We start from the raw sequence: 23,275 nt of genomic DNA, 5'->3' as shown, positions 1-23,275 counted from the left end.
ATAACAGCCAACAGACGGACCAGCGGCGGACCCCCTGGCTGTAGCCATTTAAACCCTGTGCTAACCGTCCCTGCTACTGGTAAAGGATTTATCATTTTGAGAAGGGCTTTCATAAATGGTGGATTTATTGCGTGGTTTGACAGAGGAACTGTTTTAAGTTGTTTTTTGTTTTGAGAGAAAGGTAGGCTATCGTTTGAAGGAGTGAGCCTCTTGAGTTGTGTGAATTTAATCATTTCGTTTGGTTTGTATGTAGAAGGTTGCTGTGAAATGTAAGGTATTTAAACCAAATGTGTTGGAAAAAGTAACCTTTCAGTTGTGTTGACACACTGACGCCACACAGCTGAGTCAAATGACTAATTGGCATCACCAGTGCAATGGGATGAATCTAGAGTTGTAATGCATGCCGTCCATTGACAGCCCATTGATCCACATTGAATTTACAATCTGCTTGTATTAAACAATGCTAAACTCCCCAACGTTGCAGGTGTAGGGCAAGCTTGAATTATAGCCTACTCTCAATCTGAAAAGCAAATTTGTTTCATAAAAATACACTGTAGACGTGTTATAAGTGACGTTGAGCTACTTTCGGAAGCACTTGTTTTTAATTAATGGGTAGTGCTGCTGCCTCCTGCATTGTGACAAAACAGGTGGTAGGCATGGCTGTTCAGTGACTTCCAAAAGTACTCGACATTACTTGTAATTTGTATTTTAAATTGCTTTCTAGAAGCGGATAAGATATTGACTCTACAAACTATTACATAGTTACATTTTGATATTGCACTTTTAAATATTCTTTAAAGGATCCCTGGTTAAAGACAAATAGGCCTATGCCTTAAGACATTATACTTAACCCTCTATAACAAATCTTAAAATGGAAACTATTTTATTTCTTTCATAAATAAATAATCTTTCACTTTCACTGCTCCTGTTGCAAGTTGATTATGTCATGTCCATATGGTCTAGCCCTATGGAATGCATACCGTATGCTAATAAAAAACAGCTTAATACTTCCTAAGATTAATATAAGCATCAAAGCAATATTTTAAATACTTTTTTATGCATTCCATGGCGCTGGACCACACATGGACATCATCAACCTGCAACAGGAACAGTTCCTATGGAGTAAAATAGTCTCTATTTATGAAAGAAATAATATATTGAAGGTGTTTATTTTTACATTTTAGTTATAGATGTCTTAAGGAATATTTGTCTTATGTTTCTATTACTGTGAGTGATATGGTCAGCTTCTGATGTCTTTCTTTCTTTCTAGATGTGGATGGAGATGACCATAGATGCCCTGGTCTCCTGTGTCCCCATGTCTGAGTGACCTCCAGGCCGACCACCCCATCCTGGCTGCTAAGATGTCCATGTGAAGGTCACCAGGGTTCTGAGTGGCCTCCAGGCCGACCACCCCATCCTGGCTGCTAAGATGTCCATGTGGACATTATGAGTGTTTGTATAGAGAGAAGCATGGCTGAAGAGCTTTGCATATCAGTCGTTTCTTGCTGCTGCCAAAGTCAAATTGATATCTGTAGTGTTTAGTACATGGCCGCTTATGAGATGTAGATATAAGTACACCTGACTGGTGGAAATAGCCTTGTGATACATACTGGCATTACTGGGTGTGCTCTTTGGTCGTTCACAAAACAAAAAAACAAAAGTAAACAAAATGCCACAAACTCACTAACGGCTGCACAAAATCACACAAATCAAGGGATGTCCGACAGTCCGTGTCCAACTCCTAATTGCCGATATCAACATGCATATATATATAGGCTTTTTCCAGTGGTGGAAACATAACTCAAACGTTTTACTTAAATAAAAGTAGGCTATAAATACTGCAATATAGAAATACTCCGTTACAAGTAAATTCAACATGTACTCGAGTAAAGGTACAAAGGTTTTGGTATAAAAATGTACTTAAAATACCAAAAGTAATTATTAATAATTACTCATGCAAAATGTCTCATCTAAAATGATCTAATCTCTCATCTCAAGTTTTCAAATGTATAAAAATCATTTGAAAATAGCAGATCTACAAGCTCATTGTATTGTGAGCTTGTAGATGTTTTTAATGTAAAAAAATAAATAAAGTAAAATTAAGGGTTAGGGTTATTAATTTTTAATGCCTTTATCAGCCGATAATATCGGACATCCCTAACAAAAAATATATCAAATGTGTCAATACATTTCAAAGTGCCACTAAAACTTCACCAATAAATAAAAAAACATCCACAAGTTCCATAAATTAAATGCCACAAAGGTTTGACAAACATGCCGAAAAAATGTAGAAATTACAAAAAATACGTTTCATAAACATCTTCTGCCGTATGTCCATAGAACAACAGTGTGTCATTGTCTAGGTCACCTAAGCCACGATCACCATTCGGTGGCCGGTATTTGGGGCAAATGGTCATTACGTGTTCCACAGTCTGTAGTGGATCCTCGCATTCACAGTGGGCACTGTCCGAGATGTCCCACTTCTGCTTTGAGGGTTGTCCACTCCTTGCAGGGGAGGTGCTGGCAAAGAACATATTTGGGGTCCTCAATGTATTCCACTGGTCCCTCTGTCTTGCCTTCACCCAGGATGCCTTGGAGGTGTCAGCTGGTGTTGTGTGGAGCAGTTCTTGGGCCTGTATTGGCAAAGGGGCACCGTGACTTGAGGCACGTGTGCTGTGGCAAAGGATGCCGTGACTTGGTGTGTGTGTGTGTTGTAACTTGTGGCAAAGGGCACTGTGACTTGAGGCACGTGTGCTGTGGTGTCTCTGATGACCTTGTGGAGGAGATGGCTGGGATTCACTCAGCTGTGCCTTCCCGGTGAGGGCCAGCGTGGCTGCTTCTCGTCTGACCTCTGTTGGAGTGATTCCAGCGAGAGCAGGCAGTTTGTTTGGGGTGGCCCATCCTGTGTTGAGGGCAGCATCCAGCTTCTTGACATGAGAGCTACGGCTCCAGACTGGGGCACAGTACTCTGGTCGTCTGCATAGCCATACTACATTGATGTTGTTGCAGGGAGGTCGTGGATGTAGCTGTTGAACAGCAGTTACTGGTGTGGAACCGAAAAGCTTCACAAACATGCCAAAATTTTCTAGTTTTTAATCTAGTTTATTTTCAAATAAATTAGTTTTTACTTCTGTTTTGTGAAGCAACTTTGGGTACCTTGAAAATTGCTATATAAATTGTATGCATTATAAAAAAACAGCAATTGTCGCCACACAGACATCCCAAATTCCTATTGGCAGCAGCAACAAGTGAGTGATGTGCAAAGCCATTCATAGACTATAACCACCATGTCTTCCTTCCAGATGCTGAGAGGCTCAACCGGAGCCCCTACAGGTGGATATCTGCAGTTCTCGCTGTCCATGGATGAATCTGCATGGGGGGCTCTGAAGGCGGCTCAAAGTAAGAAACCACTTGGACTTTTCTATTACTGTGAGTGTTATGGTCGGCTTCTGTTTTAAATGTTCTCTATACATTTTGTGTATGATGTGAAAGGACACAATGTACGTATATCTGGCTCTTGGTCACTTTAATTAATCTTTCGTTCTTTCTTCCTTAGGGTGGATGGGTCGTGGTAGACGTCGTGGAAGGACAGAGATCCGTTTCAAAGCTTCCCTCCCGGAGGACTTCTGCTGTGAGTAGGAATATTTCTTGTTGGGATGGATATCTGTTGTACTGTTATGGTATGAAGTATAGCATGGCAGTATGATGCCTCCTAGTGGCACTGTGGTTGAATGTCTGTCAGCTCTCCAAGCTAATCAAAGTCTTAATGACACTTTTGTTAACCACTTCAACCCCAGCATCTCTATTTTGGGGGGAGAGTTCAGCCAAATTAGCAGATCTACAAGCTCACACCGCGTTGCAACGTGTTGTGAGCTTGTAGATCTGCTATTTTTGGCAAATCAATTTGTGTAGAGTGAAATCGGAGCATATACCAAATGCTCTCTTTAAAGGTCGGTTTTATCAAATCTATAGAGGGTTTAAGTGGTTCTGAATATGCAGCTCAACAAAAGCTAATTTGGTCTTTATTTCTTTCTTTCTTAGGACGGAGATCTGTGTAGATGCCGGAGGACTTCGGACCTGGGCCTGCCCGGTGAGGAACCGCACAGTAAGAACCGCTCTAGGCCTTTCACGATTTATGAGGTTTCTTTTTACTGGACGATTATTGTCGCTCAAATTAATTGCAGTTAAATAAGTGTGGCCCGGATGGTTAGCTCAACTGTCTGGGCACCTAGGCTGCCAAGCCAGCCGGATGGCGTGCTGCGGGTTCGACTCCCGACGGCCTTTGCCACGTGTCACTCCCCCCTTTCCTATATACTGTTAACTATAAGTAAAGGCATAAAAAGCCCCAAAACCAACATGAGGGCTATGGCTCCAGACTGGGGCACAGTACTCAGCAGAGCCTCGGTACCGGCTAGACGCCGTATCGGTGCGGTACAAGCGGTGGTCTTTCTCTTGACGCTGTCAGGTGTTGTTTAAAGGACAGTGTTCTGTCCAGCTTCACCGCAAGATATGATGGGGAGGAATGGGACTGTAAAAATATACAAATGACACCACTGCTATCACCGAATAGCACACCCTAATTGATCACGTCTAGGAATTTCAACAATTTAGGCAGTTATCACCAGTTACCCTAACTTAAACGTTTATTACTGTAAGTGATATGTTTAGCTTCTGTTTAAATGTTCTCTATAAATAAAAGTTTGATGTACTAGGATGTATATATGTTGTGACAGGATAGAATATATATCTGGCTCTTGGTCACTCTAATCAATCTTTCTTTGTTAAGATGAAGATCATGGTGGATGTCGCTGGAACGCCGTTGCTGGACAGGGGGCGCACACACATGCACACACATACACACACATACACACACACACACACACACACACACGGAAAGGCTAATTTGGTGTGTTTTTTTTCTTTGTTAGAATGGAGATATCGATAGACGAGCTGATGTTCCCTGGACAGAGATCCGTTCCAAAGCCCCCCCCCCCCCCCCCCCCCCCCCCCCCCCGGGGGCTTCCTCAGAGGACTCTGATGAGCTGTGAGTAGGAACAGTTCTTGCTTGTTTCTGATGATGGATAACTGCTTTTGTTCTGTTATGGCACGAAGAATGCCATCATTTACAGTAATCCAAATGTAAGGAACTCGACGGTACGAACCGCTTTAGGGTTAGGGCTTTTTTAGGCTTCGTAAAAAGCCAATAATCGTCCATTGCCGATTATTGGTCGATCCCTATTCTTAAACGTTACTGTAAGTGCATGTGTATGTTGTGACAGGACACGCGCGCACACACACACACACAGCAAAGCTAATTTGGGGTGTGTGTGTCTTTCGTTCTTTGTTAGAATGGAGATCTCAGCCGATGCCTGAGATCCGAAGCTTTCCCCGGGTGTTTCCGCTGAGGACTTCTGGGTCGCTGGGAGGCTCGGACGGAGCTGGAAGGTTCGGTAGACGCCACTGGAACCCGTTTAGGCCTGTCAGAATTTAAGGTTTTATAATAACAATTTAATTGCGTCATACTAACATTCTAAATAAAACTTTGGCTTTTGTAGGCTTTGTAAACAAAAAGCTGCACATGGCATAATTCAATAACTTTATACACTAAAAAAAGAAGTAAATTACAAAGTGACACATTTTTAACATGGAGACGATTATGACTATTATCCCTAAAAATGTATCTCAAATACTTGGCGATTAGGTAATTGTGACAGGCCTAAATCCTTCTAGTTGTGTTTTTTTATATCATGTTCTGTAATCAGTTAGGGTTGACTATAGACTTTTTTTTAGGAACAAGATCATCATGCCGGTGAAGAGCACGTTTCTAGCCAATGGAGCAACTATTTCTGATCACCTTTGGAGTTACATCACAGCAAGGTAACTATACAACACACACACACACTATGATCATGACATGACATCAGCTTGTGACTGCAACTTGTTCCTGTTCGCAGATGACTCGGCACTGCTAGTCTCGGACAGGAACAAACTGCAGTTTGAAAAGGCCCTCAGCTCTGAACTCGGTAGAATCTGCACCTGGCTCGCTGATAACAAACTATCTTTACACCTGGGAAAAACTGAATCCATTCTCTTTGGATCTAATAGTAATCTCAGCAAGGCAAATGGCTTCTTGGTTAGAGTTTGTGACAAGATGAAATTACCTACCTAGGTTCCATCCTGGAGGCTAATCTTTCCGGTGATAAAATGGCAAACAAGGGACTAAATTATTTTCACTCCTATGCCACCAAAATGTGGAATGCCCTACCAACAGTCATTAAGACATGTGAATCCCTTGACTCCCTTTTTCCCCCTCACTGTAGTTTATTTTCCCTTTTTACCTCCTTTATGATGAATTCCTGTTCTGTTCTTTGACTATATAGAAGTGTCTTATTTGTACGTCTCTAAATGTTTTGATGAATTGAACAATGTGGACCCTGTTGTAAACAAGTGTAATGCTTAATTGGGTCGTCCACTCACAGTTAACAGTCTTTGTATTGAGTTTGTGCTTGACATGTACTGTAATTCTGCATAAAAGTCTGATGTACTAGGATGTATATATGTTGTGACAGGATAGAATATATATCTGGCTCTTGGTCACTCTAATCAATCTTTCTTTGTTAGGATGAAGATCGTGGTGGATGTCGCTGGAACGCCGTTGCTGGACAGGGGGCGCACACACATACACACACATACACACACACACACACACGGAAAGGCTAATTTGGTGTGTTTTTTTTTCTTTGTTAGAATGGAGATATCGATAGACGAGCTGATGTTCCCTGGACAGAGATCCGTTCCAAAGCCCCCCCCCCCCTGGGGGCTTCCTCAGAGGACTCTGATGAGCTGTGAGTAGGAACAGTTCTTGCTTGTTTCTGAGGATGGATAACTGCTTTTGTTCTGTTATGGCACGAAGAATGCCATCATTTACAGTAATCCAAATGTTTTAAATATTTTATGATAAATCTAAATGACTCTGCACAAAAATTTGAGAGTCAATATCTCATCTGCTTTTAGAAGCACTTGAATACAAATTACAAAAGATGTTGAGGGCTGTACATGCGTTGATGCCTCCTAGTGGCACTGTGGTTGAATGTCTGTCAGCTTTCCAAGCTAATCAAAGTCTTAATGACACTTTTGTAACCACTTCAACCCCAGCATCCCTATTCTGGGGGAGCGTTCAGCAAAAATAGCAGATCTACAAGCTCTCACTGCGTTGCAACGTGTTGTGAGCTTGTAGAGCTAATGGTTTCTTTCTCTCTCAGGATGGAGATCATAGACACAGCTGGAGCCTCTAGAGATGGAGATCTGCAGGTCTGTCCATAGATGGATGGGAGGACGGAGGACGGAGATCTGGGTAGACGCTGGAGGACTTCGGACTCAACGGTACGAACCGCTTTAGGGTTAGGGCTTTTTTAGGCTTTGTAAAAAGCCAATAATCGTCCGTTGCCGATAATTGGTCGATCCCTATTCTTAAACGTTACTGTACGTGCATGTGTATGTTGTGACAGGACACACACACACACAGCAAAGCTAATTTGGGGTGTGTGTCTCTTTCGTTCTTTGTTAGAATGGAGATCTCAGCCGATGCCCGAGATCTGAAGCTTTCCCCGGGTGGTTACGCTGAGGACTTCTGGGTCGCTGGGAGGCTCGGACGGAGCTGGAAGGTTCGGTAGACGCCACTGGAACCCGTTTAGGCCTGTCAGGTTTTAAGGTTTTATAATGGCCGATTTAATTGTCGTCATACTAACATTATAAATAAAACTTTGGCCTTTGTAGGCTTTGTAAACAAAAAGCTGCACATGGCATAATTCAATAACTTTATACACTAAAAAGAAGTAAATTACAAAGTGACACATTTAGAGCTTGTAGATCGGTTGCTTCCATTATTTCTTTAAAATGTTTAAAAATATATGAACATTTTCAACATGGAGACGATTATGACTATTATCCCTAAAAACGTATCTCAAATACTTGGCGATTAGGTAATTGTGACAGGCCTAAATCCTTCTAGTTGTGTTTTTTTATATCATGTTCTGTAATCAGTTAGGGTTGACTATAGACTTTTTTTAGGAACAAGATCATCATGCCGGTGAAGAGCACGTTTCTAGCCAATGGAGCAACTATTTCTGATCACCTTTGGAGTTACATCACAGCAAGGTAACTATACCACACACACACACACACACACACACACACACACACACACACACTATGATCATGACATGACATCAGCTTGTGACTGCAACTTGTTCCTGTTCGCAGATGACTCGGCACTGCTAGTCTCGGACAGGAACAAACTGCAGGTTGAAAAGACCCTCAGCTCTGAACTCGGTAGAATCTGTACCTGGCTCGCTGATAACAAACTATCTTTACACATGGGAAAAACGTAATCCATTCTCTTTGGATCTAATAGTAATCTCAGCAAGGCAAATGGCTTCTTGGTTAGAGCTGGTGACAATGTTATCACACGTAAAGATGAAATTACCTACCTAGGTTCCATCCTGGAGGCTAATCTTTCCGGTGATAAAATGGCCACCATCGTAATCAAAAAAGTCAACCGAAGAACAAGATTCCTTTACAGGATCTCCTCACTGGTCAACAAAAACACCTTGAAGACCTTAACAGGAGCCCTCGTACAAGGTTTCTTTGACTATGCATGCACCTCCTGGTACCACAGCACCTCAAAGGCCCTTAAAACTAGGCTCCAGACTTCCCAAAACAAACTGGTCAAGCTCCTACTTGGCCTCACCCCCCGAACCCACCTCACCCCTGCCCACTTTGACAGACTGGCTTAGGGTCGACGACTGAGTACATCATCTTGCAATGGGTCTGGTCCACAAGATTCGATACACCACCAAGATACCCATGTACCTGTCTAGATACTTCCTTAATGTTAACGAAGTCCACACCCACAACACCAGAGGGAGTGCAACGAACAATGTACAACCCAGATTCGGCACAAACAAGGGACTAAATTATTTTCACTCCTATGCCCTACCAACAGTCATTAAGACATGTGAATCCCTTGACTCCCTTTTTCCCCCTCACTGTATAAGTTTATTTTCCCTTTTTACCTCCTTTATGATGAATTCCTGTTCTGTTCTTTGACTATATAGAAGTGTCTTATTTGTACGTCTCTAAATGTTTTGATGAATTGAACATGGTGGACCCTCTTGTAAAAAAGTGTAATGCTTAATTGGGTCGTCCACTTACAGTTAACAGTCTTTGTATTGAGTTTGTGCTTGGCATCTACTGTAATTCTGCAAACTTTTAATAAATATTTCAATCAATATTGTTTTATGAACAAAGTAGTAATGAGCATTTCTTTCTTTTCTTTAGGACGTTGCTGGTCTCCTGTGTGGCTCCATCTGGAGGTCACCAGGGTTCTGAGTCACTCAGATCCTGACTGGTAGTGGTGATATGTAGATGTGATCAATCAGGGCTCTTTGAAAATAATAAACTATACAATAATAAACCAATATAAATAACTAGATAATAATATAAATAAATGGATAAAACGAACGATAAAAAAAATAGATTATAGTAAAATAAAAGTAAATTAAAATAGTAAAATAAAAGTAAATTAAAATAGTAAATAAAATTAGTAATGGATCAAATAAATATAATTAGTAATGTAGACAATAATACATAAAATAAATTAAATTATCAATATAGTAATGCATAAAATTAGTAATAACAGTAATACATAAAATAAATAAATGTATAAAAAATAGAATTAGTAATAACAGTAATGCATAAAATAAATAAATGTATAAAAAATAAAATTAGTAATAACTGTAATACATAAAATAAATAAATGTATAAAAAATAGAATTAGTAATAACAGTAATACATAAAACGAATACAATTTGTAATGCATGAAGTAAAATTAGTAATAACATAGTAATACATCAAATAAATCCAATTCGTAATAAAGTTATACATAAAATTAGTAATAACATAGTAATATATAAAATACAATTAATACAATAGTAATAAATACAATTACTTTGTATTGTAATTATATGACTTAAAAATACAAACGATATCAATCACATCTACATATCACAACCAGGCTATATTGCCAGCAGGCAGGTGGACTGTAGACTCACTACAGCTGTCACAATGTGGTAAACTGTGTTTTGACCCAACTGGCCTCCAAGGAGAGGCGAGCATGGAGCCGGACATCTGATGATACACGAGAGAAGACGCCATAGTAAAAAAAACAATGTAATAAAAGTAATATGTTTCATGTTGATTGTACTTTATTCATGATGCCATATATCTGTAAATCATTATTTTCTTGTTAATAAATTATTGCATTTATACCCGGGTGTCCGTTATGGGTCCATTACCCCTAGATCAAATGGTTCATAATAAGGATGAGGATTACAGTGGTACTATTTACATGTTTAAGGAATATTTAGTTATAGTTAATGTATTTTACACATTTAGACCTTCTAAAACCTAGCCTAAGGTTTTCTGAAAACCTTAAAATTCTTATTGAAACAATAAAGGATGTAGACGGGTGGATCCCGGCATGAATGGTATAAGGTATACAATTTACAATTTACAATTTAGGCATTTAGCAGACGCTCTTAATCCAGAGCGACTTACATTAAGCATGGGAATACATCACAAAAAAAGCATTCATCATAAAAACATGCGTAAGCTAAGAAAGTAACAGTGGAATATCTATATTATGAGACTATACATATAAACTATATATATATATATATATACTATGCTCTACATAATTATGTACTATGGCGTGCTATGACTATATACAATGCAATTATAGTGCTGTCTACATAACATGCTATAAGTTTGTATCAATCAGATGCTATCTAAGTCTACAGAAATGCTGTCTAAGGGGGGTAGGGTAAGTGCTATGGGCCATGATGGAGTGTATAGGTTTCACCAGGTCTAAATGGGCTAAAAGGAGGCCTCAGGTATTCAAAGGTTTTCACCCCAAGGTCTCTACAGAATTACCTGGCTTATTAATATTAATGCTGACAATCTCCCAGAACAGAGCCATGCCACCAAACATGAATGTTGTATTACATTTTTTACCACGAAGACCAGACTGAATTTTAAGTAATAAGACTGTTTGGCTTGTTCTTGTAGTGTGGTACTTTTCCTCCAGGAAATGACTCTGTACTCCTTTGAAAACGTTAGAAATTAGAATAACTTTTAGTTATTAAATGTTCTGATGCAAATGGACCTCAATGTAAACAAGTCTTTAATAATGTTTTTCTTTAACCAGGCAGAACAAATAATGTAATAAAATATAATTTAACAATCTAATGAATAGATCTAGATTATTAATAGAAAAACTAGTTAGATAATACAATAAATAATAGACAATGTGTTTATTTTCTTAAATAAATACATATTTAAAATGTATTCATAAATAGAACTAGTTTGAACTTAATGGAACAACTAGTTATTTAATACAAAGAATACTACAATTATGTTTATTTTCTTAAACCAGGCAGAACAAATAATTAATAAAATGTGAATTAATGGATCTATTTTATTAATAGGACAATTAGTTTTTAGTTATTTTTATTATAAGTTATTTAATTAGTTTCCGGTGTGTTACATTGAAGTCGGTGAACCTATAGAATTCTGTGACTCTGTACTGCCGATCTTCAAGCTCAGAACATCGGCTGTTTTCACACCTGCTAGTGATTACATCAACAAACAACACAGGGAGCTACAGCTGACGTACGTGACGCCATTCTGTAGCTGCCTGTAACGAAATGCACCCTGTAACTCTGAAAGTATTCAGAGTAACACATGGAACCAAATGGACCCTTACGGGTCTGTAACTCGTGACAAGGAGCAGTGCATGGGGATTTAAACAACAAACCTTTTGTGAGTGAGTACCGATACGGTTGTTTATAAACTGGTACAGTGTGGCTTTACAATGAGTTTATCTGTCGGGTTTTATGCAACGTGCTGAAGGGCTTTGATAGACTGGGAACTGTATTGGAACTGAACTGAAAGGTGTGGAGTAAGTAGCTCTGGTCCATAGCTCTAATGCATTGCATTTCATTAGAGCTATGGACCAGAGCTATGGAGTAACTAGCCCTGAAACATGACTCTCAAACGGGGTTCGTTTGGGAAATCCACAGTTGCACACCGGGAGCGCACTCCCTATTAGTCTGCATTGACAGGGCGGTCAGTGTGCCGATATCGAACACAGAGGTCCACACTCCTCCCGACCGATAGGGGCGCGTAGTTGAAAGCCAATGGCAAAATAACAGCTCGGATAAAAATGCTTTTTATTAAACAACGCGGGATGCAGCAATGCTAATCGCTGTACCAACACATTTCTAACACCCGTGGCACATGTGGCGAGGACTTTATATTTGGAATCTGAGTGTTTATGTACACGTTTGGACTGTAAATGTAGCGATTGCGTAAAACAGGCTGCAGTTGCGCCATGACTGTCATGATAATCATGACAGTCATGTTTCAGGGCTAGAACAGAACCAATATCTTTGACTAGGGCCTTCAAATACAGTACTTTTCTAATAGACGGAAGGCAATTGATATTTTTACTTTTGGAAATGAATATGGAAGAAACACATTTTTTCAGACGGGCAGCACTGGTTGGCAGGTATAAATACACTTTAAGACCTTTGTGCCAGCATTGTGATTAGATTTATTTTATTTTTCTAAACAGTCTACAAAGTAATTTGAGCTAAAGTTGTCAAATAATTGTCTGAGCTTGTAGATCTGGTATTTTTGAAAAGTCAAGAAAATGTGGCGCAGATCTTTGAATATATATTCTTTTAACTCATATCTTTGCTTCTGGGGGTCCCTGGAACAACATCTTTTCAGATGGGGGTCGGCCGCCATCATTTTTGTCACAGGCCTGCTGCCGCTCGCCGTCTACCACTTCAGTGTGACCGCGGTCAACCTGCCCACCTCTCTGACCCCGTGGTCTGCACTGACCCCATCGGTGAACTCTGACCCCGTGGTCTGACTGCAGAGACCCTATCGGTAAGTCAGTCGACGCTCGTTAAATCGATAAATGGCTAAACTGTTGAAGATGGAGTGTAAGTGATGTGTTTAAAGCCAGTCTTCATTTTGCAAATTTCATAGTCCTTTGAATAAAAAAATTGTCATATTTTTGTCATCTAAAATGTTTTAGTGTGTCTACTGAATATCAAGATTTTAGTTGATTTCATTCTGCTGTGCAATTTTCGTCTACAGTTGAATTTGTTGACAAAACAATGTATTTTGGCAGGCCTTAACCCATTTAGGCCTGACATCGAAATTTAAAGAATGTCTTCTAAATTCTGACAGTTTTCTGAAATAACTATGTTTCTGTATCAGTGGTGCTCCATATTTCTTGTCAATGACCCCAAAAATGATATGTAATTGGCCACCGACCCCCATCTGAAAATATGTTGTTCCAGGGACCCCCCCAGAAGCAAAGCTTTGAGTTAAGAATGTTCGCTCTGAAAAGAGTTGTGCCACATTTTCGCGATTTTTCAAAAATAGCAGACCTACAAGCTCGTAGCGCGGCACTTGTGTGTGTTTTTAATTCAGCCAGTGTTCCCAGGTGGAAGATGGAATGACCCAGAACCTCCTTAACCTTTTTTATTTTTTTCTTGCCAGCTGACGCCCAGGGCAACCTCACAGAGGAGGAGGAGATCAGGGAGCAGATGAACTTCCTCAACTCACGCTGGGAGAGCCTCCGAGTGGCCAACATAGACCGACAGGCCAGGTACACACACACACACATGCGAGCACAGTCACACACACACACACACATGCGCGCACAGACACACACACACACACATGCGCGCACAGACAAACACACACACTGTGGCGCTCTGTGCCTTTAACACTACCCTACGTCACATGCCCGCACACTACGAGAGCGAGAATGAATGAACGGAACGGGCGCGCGCTTTGAGGAGTTTGCTGTTGTCAGCTGTCAGCTCAGCTGTCCGCTGCTCGCGTCCGTGTGTAGCCTACCTCTGGCTTGTGAGAGAAAAACGTTCTGTAGTTTGTAGCCCGCTGTGGGTTAGTCAACACTCACACAATCCAAGAAGTGAGTTGTAGTCATTTCCCCAACGGAGCGTGGCTGCTCGTCCGACGCCCGGTTTCATCCCAGAAGGTTTCGATGAAGAAACGCCAACCTGCATCAACTGTCAATTTACAATTTACAATTTAGGCATTTAGCAGACGCTCTTAATCCAGAGTGACTTACATTAAGCAAGAACAAAAAAGCATGGGAATACATCACATATATAAAAAGCATTTATCATGAAATATCTATATAATGAAACTATACATATAAACTATACATAATACTACTATGCTATACATATGTACTATGACGTGCTATGACTACATACAATGCAATTATAGTGCTGTCTTCATAACATGCTATAAGTCTGTATCAAATGCTATCTAAGTCTACAGAAATGCTATCTAAGGGGGTAGGGTAAGTGCTATGGGCCACGAGTCTGAAAAGGTGGGTTTTCAGACTACGGCGGGAGTAAGGGATTCCACAGCGCTCTGACCGCGACTGCCTGACGTTTTGACTGACTGGTTTCTTTTATTTGAGGTGGGGAACATTCATTAAGTCTGATATTGGTGTTGCGTGCCTGAACATTCTTTGTGCGTCATATTGCATTTGAACATTATTGGTTCACACTTGAGTGACGCGGGAACTGAACATTGACTGCAAGAAAACATTTGAACATTCATTATTTGATAGTTTCGTGACTTCACTATGTCTAATGTAAACTAACTGGTTAATCGATCGATAAGGCTATCAGTGATCAATGAATGATTGAATTGATAATTGACATCCCTACTCCCAGGCCCTGGCCAGCCTCTCGTGGCCCCCGGGGGAGTTCTACCAGGCCGAGCCCAGACACCTGCTGCCTCATGTGGGATGGAACTCTGAGCGCGTCAGACCCTGCTCAGCCTGCAGATCCCAGCCTGGCACCCAGAGCCTGCTTGCTACGGTCAGTGCAGTTTATTCATTCATACGCAGGCACGCACAGACTACACACAGACAGACCATTGAGTCACATCGCTACCGCACACTTTGAACTGGCCAAATATGTACAGGTGTATACACACACACGCACACACACACGCACACACACTACAACACACACAATACCAGTAAGACACCTGAGGGCGAGATGCGACCTCGAGGTTCCGTGCACGCATGCACCTGGGTGACAGCATATCTTAATTTTCGGACCTGTTGAGAACTCTAGTTTTCGCCGGCTGCCGGGCAGGCCCGTCTAGAGTTTAATGGACAGGTATCAGTCAACAGGCCCGTCTAGAGTTTAAATGGACAGGTATCAGTCAACAGGCCTGTCTAGAGTTTAATGGACAGGTATCAGTCAACAGGCCCGTCTAGAGTTTAATGGACAGGTATCAGTCAACAGGCCCGTCTAGAGTTTAAATGGACAGGTATCAGTCAACAGGCCCGTCTAGAGTTTAAATGAACAGGTATCAGCCAAAAAGGAGACATCGAAGAGGAAGGATGGATGGGGAAGGATCAACATGTGGAATGTCAGAACAGGTCAGCTCCATATATGGAGATCTAAGAGTATGAGTTTTGAGGTCAGATGTAGAGTTGTTGGCCAATATTGATGACATCAGCGATCTCCATCCCTGACGATGAAACGTGATGTCACTTGCTCTCTCACCCTGGGTGTGACTAACACACACTGACGGGAAATGCACAATTCCATAGTTAACTGCGACCGACACACACACAAACACACACACACACACACACGTCCTATCATTCATTGGAAGGACAATATCAGTCACCAGAAGCAGAGACGTGTGTTTTCAAAATGCAGTTTGAAGTTGAATGGCCTTTGGCTTTAATAGATCAAATGAATATTAAATACTTAATCAAGCAACTTCACTGCAATTATATATTGTATTTTCTTTCGGGCAGAGAGGCTGTTCAGTGAGGTGCGTCGAATCGAGCCGTGCAGAGTCGAAGGAATGGAGATTTATTCCACGACTCTCTGGCATCTGCAGAAAGACATCTGTCCACGCTGTCCAAAGACCTGACCGACATCGACAAGAACTGTCCTGAGGTGAGGAACTACAGACATAGCAGGGCGTTTTAGAGAAGGGAGAAGAGTCTGGGACGTGTGGAGCATTGTCCAGGGTATTTTAGATAAGTGAGAAGAGTCTGGGACGTGTGGAGCGTTGTCCAGGGTGTTTTAGATAAGTGAGAAGAGTCTGGGACGTGTGGAGCGTTGTCCAGGGTGTTTTAGAGAATGGAGAAGAGTCTGGGACGTGTGGAGCGTTGTCCAGTGTGTTTTAGAGAAGTGAGAAGAGTCTAGGATGTGTGGAGCGTTGTCCAGGGTGTTTTAGATAAGTGAGAAGAGTCTGGGACGTGTGGAGCGTTGTCCAGGGTGTTTTAGAGAATGGAGAAGAGTCTGGGACGTGTGGAGCGTTGTCCAGTGTGTTTTAGAGAAGTGAGAAGAGTCTAGGATGTGTGGAGCGTTGTCCAGGGTGTTTTAGAGAAGGGAGAAGAGTCTGGGACGTATGGAGCATTGTCCAGGGTGTTTTAGAGAAGGGAGAAGAGTCTGGGACGTGTGGAGCGTTGTCCAGTGTGTTTTAGAGAAGGGATAAGAGTCTGGGACGTGTGGAGCGTTGTCCAGGGTGTTTTAGAGAAGTGAGAAGAGTAGAGAGGACGTAGATCAAGGCAAGAAATAAATAAGAAGCTCGTTCCACACACGGGTTTCTCTTAGTGGGTCTCTCTAATCTTATTACAATACAAATAAGGGTTTTCCAGATGTATACAAGCTTGTTTCACAAACGTGCTGAATTTGAAGTTTTTCCAGAAAACTTAGGTCAGTTTTTAGAAGGCGTTTTTAGAATCTGCCTCAGTCCAAAATGTGTTAAGTTAAATTCATTATTTTTTGTTTTATTTGATGGCCTTCCTGCCCTCAAAGAATGACCCGAAAACTACGTTCTGGTTAACCCATTTAGACCTGATTTAAAAACATTCACTTTGAAAGAATATATATTCAAAGATTTGCGCCACATTTTTACGATTTCTCAAAAATAGCAGACCTACAAGCTCGTAGCTCACCACGCGCTATGAGCTTGCAGATCTCCTATTTTTCAATAGCTAAATTATAACATAATGTTTAAAACACCCAAAATGGGTTAATAGCAGATCTACAAGCTCACAACACGTTGCACTGCAACGTGTTGTGAGCTTGTAGATCTGCTGTAGATCTGCTATTTTCTGTAATTCAAAAGAGTATTTGAAGTGATCAAACTAGCAATAGAATACAAGTTTAGAAGCATCTTCCACAAACACGAATGGTCTCAGTTAACAGTTCTACTGCGTTAACCGCTATTTAAGCCATTCGGCCTAAAATATCATCTTTGCATTTTCAGTCTTGAGATTTTATTTAGCTTTCATACACTGTCTTAGAATAATTACTAAGAATCACCCTAAAACTACGTTAATGTTGTGTGAACTCAGCCATCCACTGTCTTAGACCAGTGGTTTTCAACCCTTTTCACATCAAGGTCCATTATTTATTTATTTATTCAGAATTTGAGCTACGGACCACCATTTGAGGACATTTAGCCTCTCAGACCCGAAACTAAACAATATTTTGTTATCGTTGGATAAGATGTTATCCACAATTCCAACTCACAGGTCCTGCACTGCACCTGGTGAGAGCAGGAGTGGACCTGGCGAGACTTAGGAGGGGCCCGGACAGGAGACATCCCACAGATTCTAGTCCTTCCACAGGCCAGACCTCCCAGTCCTGGCAGAGTGAGTAGTTCGGGAGCAGCAGAATGTGTGACCCTGTCTTTCCCTAATGGGACTGATCGAGGGTAGCTACTGGGACGTAAGTCGGGACTTGATCACCCCGGCTGGGTCACCTGAGTGATGTAATCAAACTAGCAATATAATACTAGCAATAGAATCTCAGTTAAATGTATTAAAAGCAACCTTAATGCCTCAAATCTGTGATCTCTTCAGCTGGTCGGCCTAAAACATCATTACATCTTTAGATTTAGTTATGCTTTATGATGACCTTTGAACTCTGACCTTTACAGGTGTATAAGAAGCTTTGCCTCACCCACCTGTCCCTGACGACCTTTGACATGGTAACGAATTCTAAATCAATAAAATGTCTGAAACCCCGACTTCACTTCCTGCTGTCTTCTTCTGTGGTGTTAAATAAATGGTAAATGGTGCATTTCTATAGTGTCTTTATCCAAGGCGCTTAAATATCCTGACCGTTGTTCTAATGCTCTATGTTGTGATTAGGGATGTCGCTAATGGATCATTTTCCATTCGGTTACCCCATAGCTTAATTAACGGTTGCTGATTTTATTTATTTTCTTTTAACCCAAAATGTATGTAATCTATCTAGTGTTCTCTTGGACATAGAAATCTCTCTTGCACCTCCCTGTGTGTTTAGAATGATGACATCTCTCCATAACTAAATAACACCATCAGGAACATACATTTATTATTTTTAAAGTTAACCGTGAAGCCCATAATTATATTCAGATTTGTTTTAACGGCTATCCGGTTAGCCATTGACATCCCTAAGTGTGTATCGTCTATTTTCAGCATAGAGGGAAGAAAGAGCAGACCACGTACCAAACAATGCATTGCACTGTGAGCTTGTAGATCTGTTGTTTTGGCTGAATGTTTATCAGAGCTTGTAGCTCGGTTATTTTGGCAGAATGTTCACACTGAGGAGATGTTCTACACACTTCAGCCAGCCAGAGAAGAAGGCCTCGTCTGTGATCAACAGGTACAGCATGTATGATTGATTGATTGAAATGTTTATTTCACAGTATGTAGAATGGGTACATTTCAAACAAAAGTATACAGGTCAATACAAAATCTACTGCTACGACGATAAAACCAGAAAAAACACTTGTTTACATTAGTGTTGATTTCGTCGACTAAAACTAAGACGGAAAATGTTCGTCGACTACCTTTTTTCACTGACGAAAACTAAATGGAAACTAAATGAAAACTAAGCTATGATTACTAAAACTGATGACTATATATACTAACAATTTTGTCAACAGATAAAAGCTTTAAAATGCTATAGGAAGAGATCCAGTATAAGTCATTTTACACTTGAGTGCATGCTGAAAATAGCTGAGATCTACAAACTCGTGTGTCGCAGCGCAACACGTGAGCTTGTAGATCAGCTATTTTCAGCAAGTGTAAAATCAGTCATTACGACGGCATCACGGCTCACCAAAGTACATTTTAGTCTACTAAATCAACTGTGGATTTAGTCGACTAAAATCTTATGATATTTAGTCAACTAAAACTAGACTATTACTAAAACATTCCAGGTGACTAAAATGTGCCTGAAACTAAATTAAAACTATTGAGAGAGTAAGAGACTTTGACTAAAACTAAAATCAAAATTTGCTGCCAAAAACAACACTGGTTAACATCAGTGGTCCATTGCAGCTGTCCGTAGGTGCTCTTTTTGAGAGCGGGTTTGAAGGAGTCTAGGGATTCACCTAACTTTATATGGCATAGGAGTGAAATACATCACAGTTTTACAAGTACGAAAAATGGGTGAAGTTTGTTTTTGTGCATAGTTCCAACATTGTCTGTCCACCTATCATTATTAATTAATTAATTTAAATTAAACTATTATGAATAATTCATATATTTTTAATGCCTATTTCCATGCTATGTATTTTATGTATTACAATGTGTTTTTGCATAATGTAAATCACTGGATAAAGCCTGATAAATGCCTACATTGTAATATAAATACTAGTTTTGGTTTAAAGTAATATAAACTACTAGTTGTAGTTATTTAGAATTTAATATTATACTAGTTAAATTCACAAACATTAATTTAAAGTTTGTAAATGCTGTCATTAAAATGCTTACTATAAAAAAAATACTAACATTCATGGTCATAAGCTCATAAAACAATGCATAGTGATTCCATGATTCATAATAAAGTAACAGAGCAGGCTCTGAATGAGAAGAGCCGCCGGGCGAATCCCCGTCATTAAGAACGGACGCAGAACGGATCGTTCACGGAAGTGACCGGATCGGTTTCGTTCACCAAAAAGAACTAGTTCTTTTGATTCGTTCGTTCATGACCGACTCATCTCTGACTACACTGGACCATTGATTGATTGATTGAACACAGCTGGTGCAAACAATTCGTCTCACTCAGGAGTCTGTACACTACTATAATATATTACTACATAGCCTACATAGTTACTGTACTATACTATAACTCTACACTTGCAGCTTATATTGTTAGTGTTTAGTTATTTATAATAATAATAATAGTTATTATATATCGCGGTGCTAACTGCTAAAGACGTGTGGAGCCATGATGGAAGGACAGACGCTCACAATAAGAAGTAAATGTAAAGAACGTATTTTCCACAACGAGAGGCCAAACAGGTAATAATAATAATAACAACAATAGCGGTCAATGTAACGAGGTATTTTATTGTAGAGTTCTCTGTGTTGTGTTTACTTTGAGGGACGAGTTCAGCTTCTACATGTTTTCTATTTACATAATGTGTGTTTGGTCAGTCTAATATTGGACCGTTCAGCTGCGCATTATTTCTACATGTTTTTCTACTGTATGTATGTCAGTAATATTGGGCGCGTTCTGAAATGAGCAACAATACAAACTAATAGGCGAGTTAATGCTTTAGCTCCGAGAGGAGGGTCCGTGTCAGGATATCCCTGACCAGGTAGAAATGGAGTCGAGCCGTATACTTAAAACATCAGGTTTTCACCCCAAGGTCTCTACAGAATGACCTGGCTTATTAATATTTATGCTGACAATCTCCCAGAACAGAGCCATGCCACCAAACATGAATGTTGAATATTGTAATTAAATTACTGTATGCAAATTTAAATTGTATTAAATGTTAGTGTGGTACTTTTCCTCCAGGAAATGACTCTACTCCTTTTGAAAACTTTAGAAATCCAGTTTCTATATTTGTATTGTCATTAAATGTTCTGATGCAAATGGACCTCAATGTAAACAAGTCTTTAATAATGCTTTTCTGGGTTTTATCAGAGCGTGTGTTGAACTGTGCTTTCTACAAACTGTTAATGACTTTTAGGCCAACACTTCCCTCTAGTGGTTACTCAGAGTAATGACAGCCTTACGCGTTTCACCCTTAGAGTATAACTCTATGGTTTCACCAGACAGAACAAATAATGTAATAAAATAAATATAAAATATTTAACAATCTAATTAATATATTTATTATTAGGAAAAACTAGTTATTAGATAATACAATAAATAATAGACAATGTGTTTATTTTCTTAAATAAATAAATATAATTTAAAATGTATTAATGAATAGAACTAGTTTGAACTTAATAGAACAACTAGTTAATACAATAAATAATACTAGACAATATGTTTATTTTCTTAAAGCAGGCAGAACAAATAATGTAATAAAATATTAATTAATGGATCTATTTTATTAATAGGACAGACGGAAGGCAATTGATCTTTTGGAAATTAATATGGAAGAAACTGTTTAATGTGTGTACCGTCACTTTATTACCATTTCTTTAAAGACAGGCAGCGCTGGTTGGCAGGTATAAATACATATATAAAGACCAACATATTTGTGCCAGCATTGTGATTAGATTAATTTTATTTTTCTAAACAGTCTACAAAGTAAATTGAGCTAAAGTTGTCAAATAATTGTCTGAGCTTGTAGATCTGCTATTTTTGAAAAGTCAAGAAAATGTGGCAATGATCTTTGAATATATATTCTTTTAACTCATATCTTTGCTTCTGGGGGTCCCTGGAACAACATCTTTTCAGATGGGGGTCGGCCGCCATCATTTTTGTCACAGGCCTGCTGCCGCTCGCCGTCTACCACTTCAGAGTAACCGCGGTCAACCTGCCCACCTCTCTGACCCCGTGGTCTGCACTGACCCCATCGGTGACCTCTGACCCCGTGGTCTGACTGCAGAGACCCTATCGGTAAGTCAGTCGACGCTCGTTAAATCGATAAATGACTAAACTATTGCATTTCTGTAGACTTAGATAGCATCTGATACAGACTTATAGCATGTTATGTAGACAGCACTATAATTGCATTGTAGATAGTCATAGCACGCCATAGTACATATGTATAGCATAGTAGTATATATATATAGACAGTTTATATGTATAGTCTCATAATATAGATATTTTCCACTGTTACTTTCTTAGCTTACGCATGTTTTATGATAAATGCTTTTTTGTGATGTATTCCCATGCTTTTGTTCTTGCTTATTGTAAATCGCTCTGGATTAAGAGCGTCTGCTAAATGCCTAAATTGTAAATTGTAAATTGAAGATGGAGTGTAAGTGATGTGTTTAAAGCCAGTCTTCATTTTGACAGCAAATTTCATAGTCCTTTGAATAAAAAATGTGTCATATTTTTGTCATCTAAAATGTTTTAGTGTGTCTACTGAATATCAAGATTTTAGTTGATTTCATTCTGCAGTACAATTTTCGTCTACAGTTTAATTTGTTGACAAATTTATATTTTGGCAGGCCTGACAATTTAAAGAATGTCTTCTCAATTCAGACAGTTTTCTGAAATACATATGTTTCTGTATCAGTGGTGCCCCATATTTCATGTCAAGGACCCCAAAAAATATGTAATTGGCCACCCGGTCCCATCTGAAAATATGTTGTTCCAGGGACCCCCCCCAGAAGCAAAGCTTTGAGTTAAAAATGTTCGCTCTGAAAAGAGCGATTTTTCAAAAATAGCAGACCTACAAGCTCGTAGCGCGTGCTTGATTCCAACTCATGAACTGTTTTGCAACGTGATTCTCTCTGCAGGACTACATGGTGCACGTGACAGATGGAAGGTGCCTTGGCCATAGAAGTGTGGGGTCATCTCTGCGCCGGGAACGGACGGTCCCCCTGGGAGCTGGACGCACTGCAGGCCAAGACGCACACGCTCCAAGACAGGTGTGTGTTTATCAGGCAGCCTTATCAATAATATCTCTCAATTTTACAAGTGGGAAAAGTACTAAAATAACGAGTAAAAGTATCAATACCGGCCGCTATGTAGAAATACAAGTAAAAGTCCAGAATTCAAAATGTACTTGAGTAAAATGTATGCACAATGTCCCAATTCACAAATCTTCAAAGGTTTTGAAAATAGCAGATCTACAAGCTCTCTCTACTATTTTCAACTGGCTAAAATGTATAGGGCTGACGGGGTTATTGTATGTTTTGTAATATTAATCT

The 23,275-nt window shown here is 39.9% G+C and overlaps 1 protein-coding gene and 1 long non-coding RNA gene across 3 annotated transcripts in view; both read left to right on the top strand.

Moving 5' to 3' along the window:
- Positions 1–1,737: 1,737 nt before the first annotated feature.
- Positions 1,738–23,275, top strand: part of LOC310855205 (uncharacterized protein) — a 171,730-nt gene continuing 150,192 nt past the window's right edge. Inside the window, exons 1-3 of the mRNA XM_083760130.1 lie at positions 1,738–3,399; positions 3,557–3,635; positions 4,042–4,105. Coding sequence (XP_083616256.1) covers positions 3,288–3,399; positions 3,557–3,635; positions 4,042–4,105 — 255 coding nt within the window. The 5' untranslated portion in view covers positions 1,738–3,287. The remainder of the gene's footprint in view (positions 3,400–3,556; positions 3,636–4,041; positions 4,106–23,275) is intronic.
- LOC310855207 lies at positions 7,602–10,328 on the top strand. 2 transcript variants are annotated; one of them, XR_014568971.1, is made up of 4 exons: positions 7,602–7,664; positions 8,071–8,157; positions 9,340–9,748; positions 9,848–10,328. It is a non-coding gene; the product is annotated as an uncharacterized lncRNA (long non-coding RNA). The 2 variants fall into 2 exon arrangements; XR_014568972.1 differs by having other exon boundaries at positions 7,606–7,664; positions 9,340–10,328.

This window comes from Protomyctophum parallelum (assembly GCF_964188405.1).
Source record: "Protomyctophum parallelum genome assembly, chromosome: 2".
In the NCBI taxonomy this organism is placed as follows: domain Eukaryota; kingdom Metazoa; phylum Chordata; class Actinopteri; order Myctophiformes; family Myctophidae; genus Protomyctophum; species Protomyctophum parallelum.
The sequence above is the reverse complement of the archived record's forward strand: the minus strand, read 5'-3'. Positions and strand labels throughout refer to the sequence as shown.